Source organism: Lutra lutra, chromosome 14 (genome assembly GCF_902655055.1).
Source record: "Lutra lutra chromosome 14, mLutLut1.2, whole genome shotgun sequence".
In the NCBI taxonomy this organism is placed as follows: Eukaryota; Metazoa; Chordata; class Mammalia; order Carnivora; family Mustelidae; genus Lutra; species Lutra lutra.
This window is the reverse complement of record NC_062291.1, coordinates 88962954-88978734: the sequence shown is the minus strand read 5'-3', so window position 1 is coordinate 88978734 and position 15781 is coordinate 88962954. Positions and strand designations below refer to the sequence as shown.

The window sequence follows — 15781 nt, the reverse complement described above, 5'->3', positions numbered from 1 at the left end:
TATGAAAGTATAAAACTTTAAAAGGTAAATATATAGTCAAATTCAGAATACTCTAATGTAATGGTAGTGTCCATATTTCTTTTTTTTTATTCTGTTTTTTTTTTTAATTTCTTTTCAGCGTAACAGTATTCATTGTTTTTGCACCACACCCAGTGGTCCATCCAATATGTGCCCTCCCCAATACCCACCACCTGGTTCTCCCAACCTCCCACCCCCGCCCCTTCAAAATCCTCAGGTTGTTTTTCAGTGTCCATAGTCTCTCATAGTTCACCTCCCCTCCCAACTTCCCTCAATTCCCTTCTCCTCTCCATCTCCCCATGTCTTCCATGTTATTTGTTATGCTCCACAAATAAGTGAAACCATATGATAATTGACTCTCTCTGCTTGACTTATTTCACTGAGCATAATCTCTTCCAGACCCAACTTTTGTAGCAACATGGACGGGACTGGAAGAGATGATGAACATTTTTTCATGTGTCTGTGAGCCATTTGTATGTCTTTATTGGAGAAGTGTCTGTTCATGTCTTCTGCCCATTTTTTGACATGATTATCTGTTTTGTGTGTGTTGAGTTTGAGGAGTTCTTTATAGATCCTGGATATCAGCCCTTTATCTGTAGTGTCATTTGCGAATATCTTCTCCCATTCCGTGGGTTGCCTCTTTGTTTTGTTGGCTGTTTCCTTTGCTGTGCAGAAGCTTTTGATCTTGATGAGGTCCCAAAAGTTCATTTTCGCTTTTGTTTCCTTTGCCTTTGGAGACATATCTTTTTTTTTTTTTTTTTTTTTTTTTTTTTTCCATTTCTCTGTAATGGATTTTTTTTGTTTTTATTTATTTTTTTTTTTTTTTTTTTTTCTTTTTTTTTTTTTTTTTTTTTTTTTTTTAATTTTTTTTATTTTTTCAGCATAACAGTATTCATTATTTTTGCACCACACCCAGTGCTCCATGCAATCTGTGCCCTCCACAATACCCACCACCTGGTGCCCCAACTACCCACCCCCCACCCCTTCAAAATTCCCAGATCGTTTTTCAGAGTCCATAGTCTCTCATGGTTCACCTCCCCTTCCAATTTCCCTCAACTCCCCTCTCCATCTCCCCTTGTCCTCCATGCTATTTGTTATGCTCCACAAATAAGTGAAACCATATGATAATTGACTCTCTCTGCTTGACTTATTTCACTCAGCATAATCTCTTCCAGTCCCGTCCATGTTGCTACAAAACTTGGCTATTCATCCTTTCTTTCTTTCTTTCTTTTTTTTTTTTTTTTTTTTTTTACAGCTTTATAAACATATATTTTTATCCCCAGGGGTACAGGTCTGCGAATCGCCAGGTTTACACACTTCACAACCATAGCACATACCCTCCCCGATATCCATAACCCCACGCCCTCTCCCAACCCCCTCCCCCCATCAACCCTCAGTTTGTTTTGTGAGATTAAGAGTCACTTATGGTTTGTCTCCCTCCCAATCCCATCTTGTTTCATTTACTCTTCTCCTACCCCCTCAACCCCCCATGTTGCATCTCCTCTCCCTCATATCAGGGTTAGGGTTGGATAAAGAAGATGTGGTATATATACACAATGGAATACTATGCAGCCATCAAAAGAAATGAAATCTTGCCATTTGCGACGACGTGGATGGAACTAGAGGGTATCATGCTTAGCGAAATAAGTCAATCGGAGAAAGACAACTATCATATGATCTCCCTGATATGATGGAGACATATCTTGAAAGAAGTTGCTGTGGCTGATATCGAAGAGGTTACTGCCTATATTCTCCTCTAGGATTCTGGTGGATTCCTGTCTCATGTTGAGGTCTTTTATCCATTTTGAGTTTACCTTTGTGTGCGGTGTAAGAGAATGGTCAAGTTTCATTCTTCTACATATAGGTGTCCAGTTTTCCCAGCATCATTTATTGAAGAGACGGTCTTTTTTCCACTGTACATTTTTTCCTGCTTTGAAGATTATTGGACCATAGAGATGAGGGTCCATATCTGGACTCCCCGCTGAGATCAGGAACACAACAAGGATGCCCACTCTCACCATTCTTGTTCAACATAGCATTAGAAGTCCTAGCAACAGCAATCAGAAAACAAAGAGAAATAAAAGGTATGCAAATTGGCAATGAAGAAGTCAAACTCTCTCTCTTCACAGATGACATGATTCTTTATATGGAAAACCCAAAAGACTCCACCCCCAAACTACTAGAACTCATACAGCAATTCAGTAACGTGGCAGGATACAAAGTCAATGTACAGAAATCAGTGGCTTTCTTATACACTAACAATGAAAATACAGAAAGGGAAATTAGAGAATCGATTCCATTTACTATAGCATCAAGAACCATAAGATACCTGGGAATAAACCTAACCAAAGAGGTAAAGGATCTGTACTCGAGGAACTACAGAACACTCATGAAAGAAATTGAAGAAGACACAAAAAGGTGGAAGACCATTCCATGCTCTTGGATCGGAAGAATAAACATTGTTAAAATGTCTATACTGCCTAGAGCAATCTATACTTTTAATGCCATTCTGATCAAAATTCCACCGGTATTCTTCAAAGAGCTGGAGCAAATAATCCAGAAATTTGTATGGGATCAGAAGAGACCCCGAATCGCTAAGGAAATGTTGAAAAACAAAAATAAAACTGGGGGCATCACGTTACCTGATTTCAAGCTTTACTACAAAGCTGTGATCACCAAGACAGCATGGTACTGGCATAAAAACAGACACATAGACCAGCTCATATTACTTTTAACTGCAGCATAAATGTTAAAAGACAAAAGTGTTTAAAAAAACAACTATAGCTGCAGTCATTTCTAATAGATATGCAATATGAAAAGATGTAAAGTGAAACATCAAAGCATAAATGTAGAGGGAGATGAAGGAAAATGTAGATTTTTTTTGTAGGCTTTGAACCTAAGTTGCTATAAGTTTAAAGTAGACTTTTATAACTATAATATGTTTTATGTAAACCTCAAGGTTTTAAAAGGGCGGGAACTGCTAGTAGATACACAAAAGATAAAGAGAAAAGGATCAAAGCAAACCACAACAACAACAAACTAACAAAGCACAAAGGAAGACAGCAAGAGAGGAGAATGGGCTAAAGGAACTGTCAGTCAAAATAACAGAAGGGCACTTGTAATTTCCTATCTTCCATGAATCACTTTAAATGTACATGGATTAAGTTCTCATGCTTGAGTAGATTTAAAAAAAAAAAACAGGATCCAACAACATGCTGCCCAGAAGAGATTCATTTTAACTTAACCTCACCCATAGGCTGAGAGTGAAGGTATGGAAAAAGATATTTTATGGGGCGCCTGGGTGGCTCAGTGGGTTGAGCCTCTGCCGTCAGCTCAGGTCATGATCTCAGGGTCCTGGGATCAAGCCCCACATAGGGCTCTCTGCTCAGCAGGGAGCCTACTTCCTCCTCTATCTCTCTCTGCCTGCCTCTCTGCCTACTTGTGATCTCTGTCAAATGAATAAATAAAATCTTTTTTAAAAGATATTTTATGCAAATAGTACCCAAAAAAGTGGGGGTGGCTATACTTACACAAGACAAAATAGACTTTCAGTCAAGATCTGTCATAAAAGACAAAGAGTAAGACTATATATATATAAAAGACTAACAATAAAGGGGTCAATTCATTAAGACAATACAATAATTGTAAACTATATGCACCCAACATTGGAACATCTAAACACAAACTGAACATTAACAGAAATGCAAGGGGGAATAGAAAATAACAGGATAACCGTAGAGGACGTCAATACCTCATTTTCATAAGTGCAGAGATCACCCATACAGAACCAATTAGGAAACCAAAGTAAATAATGCTATGGACCAAATGGCCTTAACAGAAATATTAAGTGGGTTCTATCCATTAGCAGTAGGATACACATTCTTCTCAAGTATATAAGGGACTTCTCCAGGATAGATCATATATTGCCATATATTGGGCCACAACATGAGTTTTACCAAATTTAAGATTAATATTCTACCAAATATATTTTCTGGCCACAATTATATGAAATTAGAAGTCAAGAGCAAGAGGAAAGTTGGAAAATTTGAAAATGTGTAGAAATTAAATAGCACATTTCTGAAGGGCCAGGGAGTCAAAGAGGAAATCAAAACTATCTTGAGACAGAAGGGAAGGAAAAATAGAACAAGGTGAAAACAGAGATGGAGAGAAACCATAAGAGACACTTAACTCTAGTGAATAAACTGAGGGTGCTGGAGGGGAGGTGGAGGGGTGATGGACATTAAGGAGGGCACTTGATGTAATGAGCACTGGATGTTATATGCAACTAATGAACCACAGAATTCTACCTCTGAAACTAATTTTTAAAACTACCTGATTTTCTTTTTTAACATTTCCTTAGCAATTCAGGGTCTCTTCTGGTTCCATATAAATTTTAGGATTGCACTGGGTGTGGTGCAAAAACAATGAATACTGTTATGCTGAAAATAAATTTTAAAAATTTTTAAAAAATAGGATTGTTTGTTCCAGCATTTTGAAAAATACTGGTGGAATTTTGATCGGAATGGCATTGAAAGTATAGATGACTCTAGGTAGTATAGACATTTTAACAATGTTTGTTCTTCTGATCCAAGAGCATGGAATCCTTTTCCATCTTTTTGTGTCTTCTTCAATTTCTTTCATGAGTGTTCTGTAGTTCCTTGAGTACAGAACATTTACCTCTTTGGTTAGGTTTATTCCCAGGTATCTTATGATTCTTGGTGCTATAGTAAATGGAATCAATTCTCTATTTTCCCTTTCTGCAGTTTTATTGTTAGTGTATAAGAAAGAAACTGATTTTGTGCATTGATTTTGTATCCAGCCACATTACTGAATTGCTGTATGAGTTCTAGTAGTTTGGGGTGGAGTCAAAATTATGAAGGAAAAGGGAGAGATCACAAGGAACACCAAGAAAATAGAAACAATCATCAGAAATTGTTATCAACAGTTATATGCCAATAAGTTAAACAACCTAGAAGAAATGGATGCATTCCTGGAAACCTAAAAACTTCCAAGACTGAAACAGGAAGACATTGACAACCTGAATAGACCAATATCTAGTAATAAGATTGAAGCAGTAATCAAAAACCTCCCAAAAAACAAGAGCCCAGTACCTGACAGATTCCCTGGGGAATTCTACCAAACATTCAAAGAAGAAATAACACCTATTCTCCTGAAGCTGTTCAAAAGATAGAAACAGAAGGAAAACTTCCAGACTCTTTTTATGAAGCCAGCATTACCCTGATCCCCAAACCAGGCAAAGAACCCATCAAAAAGGAGAATTTCAGACCAATATCCCTGATGAATATAGATGCCAAGATTCTCAACAAGATCCTAGCTAATAGGATCCAATAGTACATTAAAAAGATTCTCCACCATGACCAGGTGGGATTTATCCCTGGGATGCAAGGGTGGTTCAACATCCGCAAACCAATCAATGTGATAGAACAAATCAATAAGAGAAGAGAGAAGCACATGGTCCTCTCAATTGATACAGAAAAAGCATTTTTTAAATTTGTTTTTATTTTCAGCGTAACAGTATTCATTGCTTTTGCACCACACCCAGTGCTCCATGCAATCTGTGCCCTGTTCAATACCCACCACCTGGTTCCCCCAACCTTCCACCCCCCACCCCATCAAACCCTAGCAACAGCAATCAGAAAACAAAGAGAAATAAAAGGTATGCAAATTGGCAATGAAGAAGTCAAACTCTCTCTCTTCACAGATGACATGATTCTTTATATGGAAAACCCAAAAGACTCCACCCCCAAACTACTAGAACTCATACAGCAATTCAGTAACGTGGCAGGATACAAAGTCAATGTACAGAAATCAGTGGCTTTCTTATACACTAACAATGAAAATACAGAAAGGGAAATTAGAGAATCGATTCCATTTACTATAGCATCAAGAACCATAAGATACCTGGGAATAAACCTAACCAAAGAGGTAAAGGATCTGTACTCGAGGAACTACAGAACACTCATGAAAGAAATTGAAGAAGACACAAAAAGGTGGAAGACCATTCCATGCTCTTGGATCGGAAGAATAAACATTGTTAAAATGTCTATACTGCCTAGAGCAATCTATACTTTTAATGCCATTCTGATCAAAATTCCACCGGTATTCTTCAAAGAGCTGGAGCAAATAATCCAGAAATTTGTATGGGATCAGAAGAGACCCCGAATCGCTAAGGAAATGTTGAAAAACAAAAATAAAACTGGGGGCATCACGTTACCTGATTTCAAGCTTTACTACAAAGCTGTGATCACCAAGACAGCATGGTACTGGCATAAAAACAGACACATAGACCAGTGGAACAGAGTAGAGAGCACAGATATGGACCCTCAACTCTACGGTCAAATAATCTTCGACAAAACAGGAAAAAATATACAGTGGAAAAAAGACAGTCTCTTCAATAAATGGTGCTGGGAAAACTGGGCAGCTATATGTAGAAGAATGAAACTCGACCATTCTCTTACACCGTACACAAAGATAAACTCAAAATGGATAAAAGACCTCAACGTGAGACAGGAATCCATCAGAATCCTAGAGGAGAATATAGGCAGTAACCTCTTCGATATCAGCCCCAGCAACTTCTTTCAAGATATGTCTCCAAAGGCAAAGGAAACAAAAGCCAAAATAAACTTTTGGGACTTCATCAAAATCAAAAGCTTCTGCACAGCAAAGGAAACAGCCAACAAAACAAAGAGGCAACCCACGGAATGGGAGAAGATATTTGCAAATGACACTACAGACAAAAGGTTGATATCCAGGATCTATAAAGAACTCCTCAAACTCAACACACACAAAACAGACAATCATATTAAAAAATGGGCAGAAGATATGAACAGACACTTCTCCAATGAAGACATACAAATGGCTATCAGACACATGAAAAAATGTCCATCATCACTAGCCATCAGGGAGATTCAAATTAAAACCACATTGAGACTCCGCTGCGGCGGAGGGAGCCGCGATGGAGGGCGCTTTGACTGTCCGCCAGGTAATAAACGAAGGGGAATCAAGCTTTGCTGCTGAGCCCCAGGAAGAGTTAGAGGAGAATCCTGGTCCAGTTGTGGATGAGAGTAATACAGTTTCAGCAAAAAAACAGGGACCAAATTTACATAACTGGAGTAGTGACTGGAGCTTTTGGATTTCAAGTTCCACCTATAAAGACAGGAATGAGGAATACAAAAGACAATTCACACATTTACCTGATACAGAGAAGCTAATAGCAGATTATGCTTGTGCTCTTCAGAGGGACATTTTGCTTCAGGGACGTCTATATTTTTCAGAAAACTGGCTGTGTTTCTATAGCAACATCTTCAGATGGGAAACTACAATTTGTATTGCATTAAAGAACATAACCTTCATGACTAAGGAGAAAACTGCTCGACTCATCCCAAATGCTATCCAGATTGTTACAGAGGGTGAAAAGTTTTTCTTTACATCTTTTGGTGCCAGAGATAGAAGTTACCTCAGTATCTTTAGGTTGTGGCAGAATGTACTGTTAGACAAGAGCTTGACCAGACAGGAATTCTGGCAGCTGCTCCAGCAGAACTATGGCAATGAGCTAGGCTTAAATGCTGAAGAGATGGAAAACTTGTCTCTGTCGATTGAGGATAATGCACAGCCCAGAAGTCCAGGAAGAAGTAGCTTGGATGACTGTGGGGAGAGAGATGAAAAATTTTCCAAGTCCATCAGTTTTACCCGAGAATCAGTTAATCGGGTTTCAGAAGCAGAGTCAATTGATGGAAATCCACCAAAAGGGCTAGAGAAAGAGGAACCCCAAAATGAGAAACAGATGAAAAAGAGTCCTTTACTAACTTCAGAAAAGAGATTAAGCAGAGTGTCGTCAAAATCACTGGACTTGAATAAAAATGAATATCTTTCTCTGGATAAAAGCAGCACCTCAGATTCTGTTGATGAAGAAAATGTTCCTGAGAAAGATCTTCATGGAAGACTTTATATCAACCGTGTTTTTCATATCAGTGCTGAAAGAATGTTTGAATTGCTCTTCACCAGTTCACGCTTTATGCAGAGATTTGCCAATTCTAGGAATATAATCGGTTGGTCTTGTGTTTATCTAATGATAAATATGGGAGAATTTTGTTATCCTTTAAGAATTGAGCCTATATTAATGATATATGTTGTCGGGGGGGAAATAAGGCTTTGATTTTATTTTGGTGAAATATAAACTGGTATTTAAGCATTTTGGTTAAATTCACATGTGAGCATTGATTAACTGTTCAACTAGTCAGATCCTACCTACAATTAAGTTCAAACTCTTTGAAACGAAAACTCCGTTTATTTATTAATGTAGCAGTTCATTTGGGTTGAACCTTATTTAAAAGGATTCCATTGTGGAGCAATTGGATTCTAGCAGGGTATAAACTTGTATAGTCACTTTGCAAAATGGTTTGGCAGTAAGCTGAACATAAAAATTCTCTCTGACTCTGCAGTTCTACCTATGTAAGTATGTGTCCTTCAGAAATGGATACATGTGTGCTCTGAATGACATGTACTATAGTGTTCGTGGCAGCATATTTATAATGGTCCCAAAACAAAACAGCCCAAATATCCACCAGTTACTAGAATGGGTTAACAAATTGTGTGTGTTTACAAAAAAGAAAACTATATAGTAATAAAAAAAGCAAATTCCTGCTGCTTTTAATAGTATTCGTAAATCTCACAGATGTAATGTTAAGCTAGAGAAGCCAGACACAAAAGAGTACATACTATGGTTTCTTAATATAAAGTTCAAAACAGGCAAAACTAATTTATGGACACAGAATCAGCATAGTATTTACTGTGTGGAGTGTTGGGTGGGTAGAGAGTGGGAGGGAACTTCTGGGATGTTGGTAAAATCTATCTTGATCTGGGTGATGGTACACAGGTGTGTTTTCTTTGTGCAAATTCATGGAGCTATACTCTTTGATTGCAGTGTCTATGGTATATCTCAATGAAAATACAAAAGAAAAAAGATTCTAGCTAAGAAATTAGTTATACTTATAAAAAGGATTCTAGGATGCCTGGGTGTCTCAGTGGGTTAAAGCCTCTGCCTTCAGCCCAGGTCATGATCCCAACATCCTGGGATCGAGTCCCTCTTCGGGCTCTCTGCTCAGCAGGGAGCCTGCTTCCCTCTCTCTCTCTGCCTGCCTTTCTGCCTACTTGTAATCTCTGTCTATCAAATAAAGTAAATAAATAAAAAAAAATTAAAAAGGAAAAAAAAAAAACCACATTGAGATACCACCTTACACCAGTTAGAATGGCTAAAATTAGCAAGACAGGAAACAACATGTGTTGGAGGTGATGTGGAGAAAGAGGAACCCTCTTACACTGTTGGTGGGAATGCAAGTTGGTGCAGCCACTTTGGAGAACAGCGTGGAGATTCCTCAAGAAATTAAAAATAGAGCTTCCCTAGGACCCTGCAATTGCACTACTGGGTATTTACCCCAAAGATACAGATGTAGTGAAAAGAAGGGCCAGCTGTACCCCAATGTTCATAGCAGCAATGGCCACGGTCGCCAAACTGTGGAAAGAACCAAGATGCCCTTCAACGGATGAATGGATAAGGAAGACGTGTTCCATATACACTATGGAGTATGATGCCTCCATCAGAAAGGATGAATACCCAACTTTTGTAGCAACATGGATGGGACTGGAAGAGATTATGCTGAGTGGAATAAGTCAAGCAGAGAGAGTCAATTATCATTCGGTTTCACTTATTTGTGGAGCATAAGGAATAATACAGAGGACATGGGGAGATGGAGAGGAGAAGGGAGTTGGGGGAAATTGGAGGGGGAGATGAACCATGAGAGACTGTGGACTCTGAGAAGCAAACTGAGGGTTTGGGAGGGGAGGGGGGAGGGGGGTTGGGTGAGCCTGGTGGTGGGTATTAAGGAGGCCATGTATTGCATGGACCACTGGGTTTGGTGCATAAACAATGAATCTTGGAACACTAAAAAGAATTAAATTAAATTTTAAAAAATAAATAAATAAAAATAAATAAATCAGGAAAAAAAAAGAAACAAAAGGTATCCAAATTGGAAAGGAGGAAGGAAATTGTGTCTGTTTGCCATGACATGATCTTACAGAAAGAGAACAATTATATAGAAGATTACCTGAAACAACACCTCAAAGTGCACCCTGACATTTCCCACATGGGTGAGACTAGAGGACATTATGATCATGAAATCTGCCACACAAAAGTGAAAAACAGTGTATAGAATTACTTACATGCGGAATCTGAAAAAAACTTGAACACATAGAAACAGAGTAGAACAGCGTGTGCCTGGAGCTTAGGGTGTGGGGAAATGGAGAGATTCTGAACGGAGTGCAAGGTCTCAGTCATAAGATGAGTGAGTTCTGAGGACTGAGCATACTACACGGTGAGTATATACTGTACTTACACTTGTATTTGCTAAGATAGCAAATATTAAGCTTTCTCACCAAAACAGTAACTCTATGAGATGATGGATGTGTTCTTTAACTCGATTGTACACATGTATCAAATCAAATCATCGCATCACATGCCTTAAAAACTTCATGTGAAAAGAAGTATATATAACTTTTATTTGTCATTCATTCCTAAGTGAAACTAGGGGAACACCTGGGCCCATCCCAAGTGAGAGGCTGATCCCTTCTCTGAAACCAAGCAGTAGAGGGTTAGGGAGAGTGAACCCTAGATGACACCCAAACTGGTAAGTACTCTGACCAGGAACTGAAGATGTGCAGCCAAGATCAGCACTGTGGACAGGTGACAAGTGACACAGGTGGCACAAGGCCTGGTGACCAGCCGGCCACTGCTTTCACAGTAAATGTCCTAGATGTTTGAAAAGCCACCCACCGTCAGAGACACCCTTTCCGGGAGCAGGGGCAGCCTATTGTCACTAGCCTGGGTCAGCATGGTTTGGCCAAGGCTGGGGAGCTCCCATTCCTCCAGGTTTGTTGATCAGGGAGGGGAGCATTGCCAGACTGGTTGAAGTCTGTACTCATTCCTTATGTGAGACAGGTGGCACTGAGTACACAAAATGCTGCGAGCAATGCCCAGTAGCCACTGACACCTGGCCTCTAGCTACTCCTAGGTGGGAGGCCCTGGCAATGTCCAGCAACAGCCCGGAGCCATTGACCAGCTTGGGGGTTGGCCATGATTTCTTTTTACACACTTCTATATGGGAAGGAAGGACAATGTCTACCCGTGGCAGAAATGGTGGGTTGGTGTGTTCCTTGGCTCAATGCCATGATAGTCTCACTGCCTGACATGTCCATCATCTCTTTCTGATGCTGCCACTGGTCAGCCAGTCCCTGGGTGATTCGGCTGAGCACCAGTCCCTGTTGGAGCCTAGAACACCATCAGGTGCCAAGAATATCTTCTGTTATTACTTGGTTGGTGATTATATCTGTCCCCCAGGTGCTGGTCAGCTTCTCCAGAGAGTCCTGAATCCATGGGCTGGTTCTGCCCAATCAGGAGGAGCTGGTTTTGTGCTAATTGGTCCCTCAGGGTGCACCAGCACTACCTGTGAGCAGTGTCTGCCTATTTCAGATGACACAGGACATCTCTAGCCCTGGTTACACATCTCCCCGCTCTTTGCTACAGGTGTCACTCACTGTACTTTTTCTTTTTAAAACAAAATCGGTTTCCTAATAATTGCTGATGATTCTCTAAAGTTTTTTTCTTGGGACTGAGAAGGAAGTTTCTTGAGAGGACACCAGGAATTCCATAAAGACTTTTTCATATTTTTGTAAGCACCTTTTATAATTGAATGTGGATTCTCTGTACCATGTATGTTTTAAATATGAACAACAATGTTTGATCATGGTGGAATTAATAATTACATTGTACTCTGTTGACTAAGAGTCATGAGGTCCCTTTGGCTGTTATGCTTTAGGATGAAAATTATCTGATCGTATTTTTTATTTTTACTTTTTAAAAATTTTATTTATTTATTTGACAGAGAGAGAGAGAGAGAGAGAACAAGAACACAAGCAGGGGGAGTGGGAGAAGGAGGCTTCCCACTGAGCAGGGAGCCTGATGTGGAACTTGATCCCAGGACCCTGAGATCATGACCTGAGCTGAAGGCAGACGCTTAACAACTGAGCCACCCAGGTGCCATAATCATATTTTTCAGAAAGGAAAAGGAGCAACATAGACAATGCGTAGTATAAAACCCATTTCTGTCTCTTTCGCTCTCTCCTTTCCCACCCCCCAGTCCTTCTCTTTTTTAAAGAACCAAGATTTTTGGTTGAAATGTATCAGCATTTTCCACACCAGTGAGCAGATTCCAGTGGGCAATCTGGTCTGTCATTCCCAGACCACCCCTCACAGGGACATGTCCTGTAATGTTTAGTGAAAGTCAGACACCCCCACAATGACTATAAAGCTGATGGTTGGGGAGACAGATCTCAGCCAACATCAGCAAGTAGGGTGCCCAGCCCCTGGTTTTGTGCAGATGTATGAAAGTCTTCTTATTTTTTTTTCATTGAAGGGCTATGACATAAGTAGTGAAATATTTTCAAGATGCCCTGTTTTGAAATACACACAGTGCCTCCACATTGACATAATAATTGATAAAGAGCCATGCCACCAGCACTGGCATCATTGCCAGAAGCTGGCACGGATAAGCCTGAGTCCCCACTACTCCAGGTTCATCTTGGTGGACTTTTTGATGCAGCTGAAGTGTTTGGTGGTGAATTGCCTCTGATTTTGGGGGGACCCTGTTGTGGGCTGTCCTGCACCTACAGAGAGGCCTGCCCCTGTGCCCAGTGACCATGTGTGTGAGGACCCTTGGTGCCCCTCAGCCCGTGCTGCCTGGAGATGGTCAGTCCTGGAAGAAGATAGCTGGGCTTTGGAAGCAGGTTCTTTCCCACTTAATATGCTCCCTTTTCCCCCTCTCTCCCATCCCTCCTCTGTTCCCAGACTCTATCTGAATGGATGAGTGGGCTGTAAACACAATCTCTGTGGTCTTCACAGAGCTCAGGTCCCCTGGTTCTCTGTAAGCCCCACAATGCCACACATTATCAGAGCTCTGTGTGGCTGGGAGACCAGCCCTCAGTGACAAGAACTCCAAGTCTGGTGACTTTGTGAGTGGCCGTCACAGTCCTGCACCAAGAAAAGAAGGGTGAGGACTAGGGTTTCTCAGCACATCAGGGGGGCAGCTGCTTTCTCTGTGATGTCCCTGATCTCCAAAGTTTCCAGGGACACAAAGCTCCATTTTTATTACCAAAATAGTATTTGACATTCTCTTTCTAAGTGGGTCACACACATATTTGCAGGACAGGATGCTTGGAACAAACTGTAACTACCTCTTTCCTTCACAGGCTCAGAGCTCCCCTCCCCAGTGGCTGCAATGAACCAGACACAGGTCACTGAATTCCTCATTCTGGGATTCTCAGAAACACCCCAGCTGCAAATGCTGCTCTTTCCTGCCTTCTTCCTCCTCTACATGGTGGCCCTCTCCGGAAACCTGCTCATCGTGGTGGTCATTGTCTCCAGCCCTGCCTTGCACACTCCCATGTACTTCTTCCTGGTGAATCTGGCCATGGTGGACATCCTCTGCACCTCCACGATCCTGCCTAAGTTGCTGGGCAGCATAATGGCTGACAGGACCATCTCCTATGGGGGCTGCATAGTGCAACTCTTCTTCTTCACCTGGTCCATGGGGGCTGAGCTACTGCTCTTCTCCGCTATGGCCTATGACCGCTACGTGGCCATCTGCTGGCCCCTGCGCTACAGCACCCTCATGGACCCCAGGGTGTGCAGGCTCTTGGCCATGGCTGTGTGGACAGTCAGCCTAGCCAACACCAGTGTGAACACTGGCCTCCTGCTGCGCCTGCCCTTCTGCCACTCCAACGTGGTCCAACACTTCTTCTGCGAGATCCCCCCTCTGCTGAAGCTCTCCTGCGCCCCGACACACCTGAATGAAGTGATGGCCCTCACTGCAGACATAATCCTGGCTGTGGGGAACTTCTCTGTGATCATGCTCTCCTACGTCTGCATCATCGCCAGCGTCCTGCGCATCCGCTCTGCAGTGGGCAAGCGGCGGGCCTTTTCCACCTGCTCCTCCCACGTCCTGGTGGTCACCTTGTACTACTCCACTGTCATCTACACCTACATCCGCCCAGCATCCAGATACTCACTGGACAAGGACAAGGTGGTCTCTGTGATCTACACTTCGGTGGCCCCCTCCCTGAACCCCCTTATCTACTCCCTGAGGAACACGGATGTCAAAGCTGCCCTCAGGAGACTGTTCTCCTGAGCTGAGGTCTGTGTGTCCAACGCCCAGGCCCCACCACCTCCCCTGGAGGGTGTGGCAGCAGGCATGTCCCCAGGTGCAGGTTTCCCTAGAGTGGGGTGTGTCCTGGCGTCTGGGAACCCCATCCTCCTTCCGGAAGACACAACTCTTGTGCACTATGCAGTGTCCATGGAGCCCAGCTCTGACACCACTTCACCCTGACACCTCAGGAAACCCCTTATCCTCCCAGATCCTGGGTGTCCTGTCCTGTAGGGTCAAGAAATGACCTGTGTGGCAGCTCTGTGAACTGAGAGGCATGAAATAGATTTAAGAAATTGTCATGTGGACATGGCCCTGTCCCCAGCCCTGGCTAGCAATCTTCTCTCCAACATGCCTCTGCTCATTCTGCCCAGAGGCAGAGGCTTTGGGTGAAGCCTGTAGCCACTCCTCCCAGCACACTCAAGGCTGCCTTTGTTGCAGGGCGTAGTGGGTGAGAGGCAGCAAAGGGGAGGGGCAGTGGGTGGTGACACTTGGAGAAGAATAGTGTTTCAGGAGAATAGGTTCTTCCTGGAAGCAGAGGCTCCAAGAGTGGTCTTTAAAAAAAAATTTAGCACTTTTTAGGGTAATAATTTGGCAAGGCTTTTTCAAGTCTAGGATGTGAAGATGTTATAGGCATCACTGTAGCAAAGTAAACCGGGGCTGCTGGGTCCTGTCCTCCTCTACCACAAATGATGAACCCAGTCGTCCACTCTCCATGGACCCTGCATCCAGGGAGATTTGGGTTCAGGAGGATTTGGGCACGGGAAATTCCTAGGGAAGGGAAACTCCTCATGGCCCAAACACTCTGTTCCCCTCAAGATTTAACTGTGCAGGGCTGGAGGTGGGATGTAGGAACATATTGCTTTGGAAGTACGTGGAGAGAAAGGTCCCTTTGAGGGAATAGGGCTGCTATCTCACCTGCAAGCTCTCTCAATGTGTTTCCTGACCTCCCCTCCTCCACCTTGCCTTGTCTGTCTTCCTCTATAGACTTGAAGATCTTTGAGGACAAGGACAATGTCTTGTTCACCTTCTTACTCCTTCCTACACCAGGGGTTATTTGTCTAAATCAATTCATTTGCAAGCGTTGTGCACCAGGCACATGGCAGGAACCCAGTAAATACCAGTTGACAGAGAAAATAAATGATCCAGAGATTATTTCTACCAATTAGAACTAATTTTGGAAAGGCTGCACAGAGGTGTTTTTGTGACATGGTTAGTCAGGGGACAGTGACCACTCTTTTTATTTTTCCCTGATTGGAAGTGAACCTCACATTTATGAGGTTTATAAAACCTGTGGAAATTGGGCACAGTATTAGGATGGTGGCCAGGGACAGGGTTTGCAATATAGTCCTAGAGCTTCTGAGCTTCACACAGGAGGTCACCGGAAGGTGTCTGGTCAGCAGAGTCTTGCTGGGACTGGCTGTGGCCACAGAGGTGTGGGCTTTTCCTGCCTTGCCTCCCTGACCCCAGAGGGAGAAGGTTGCAGGAAG

The 15781-nt window shown here is 42.3% G+C and overlaps 2 protein-coding genes across 2 annotated transcripts; both read left to right on the top strand.

Annotated features, from left to right (window-relative positions):
• Positions 1 to 6994: 6994 nt before the first annotated feature.
• On the top strand, positions 6995 to 12948 carry LOC125084424 (protein Aster-C-like). The gene is made up of 2 exons (XM_047701651.1): positions 6995 to 8087; positions 12938 to 12948. The coding sequence occupies exons 1-2, from the start codon at positions 6995 to 6997 to the stop codon at positions 12946 to 12948; spliced, it is 1104 nt and encodes a 367-aa protein (XP_047557607.1).
• Positions 12949 to 13367: 419 nt separating this feature from the next.
• On the top strand, positions 13368 to 14276 carry LOC125084423 (olfactory receptor 13G1-like). The gene has a single exon (XM_047701650.1). The coding sequence runs from the start codon at positions 13368 to 13370 to the stop codon at positions 14274 to 14276; it is 909 nt and encodes a 302-aa protein (XP_047557606.1).
• Positions 14277 to 15781: the final 1505 nt, after the last annotated feature.

Coding starts and splice junctions, on each gene's coding strand:
- LOC125084424 (XM_047701651.1), top strand. CDS start 6,995: ATGGAGGGCGCTTTGACTGTCCGCCAGGTAATAAACGAAGGGGAATCA.
- LOC125084423 (XM_047701650.1), top strand. CDS start 13,368: ATGAACCAGACACAGGTCACTGAATTCCTCATTCTGGGATTCTCAGAA.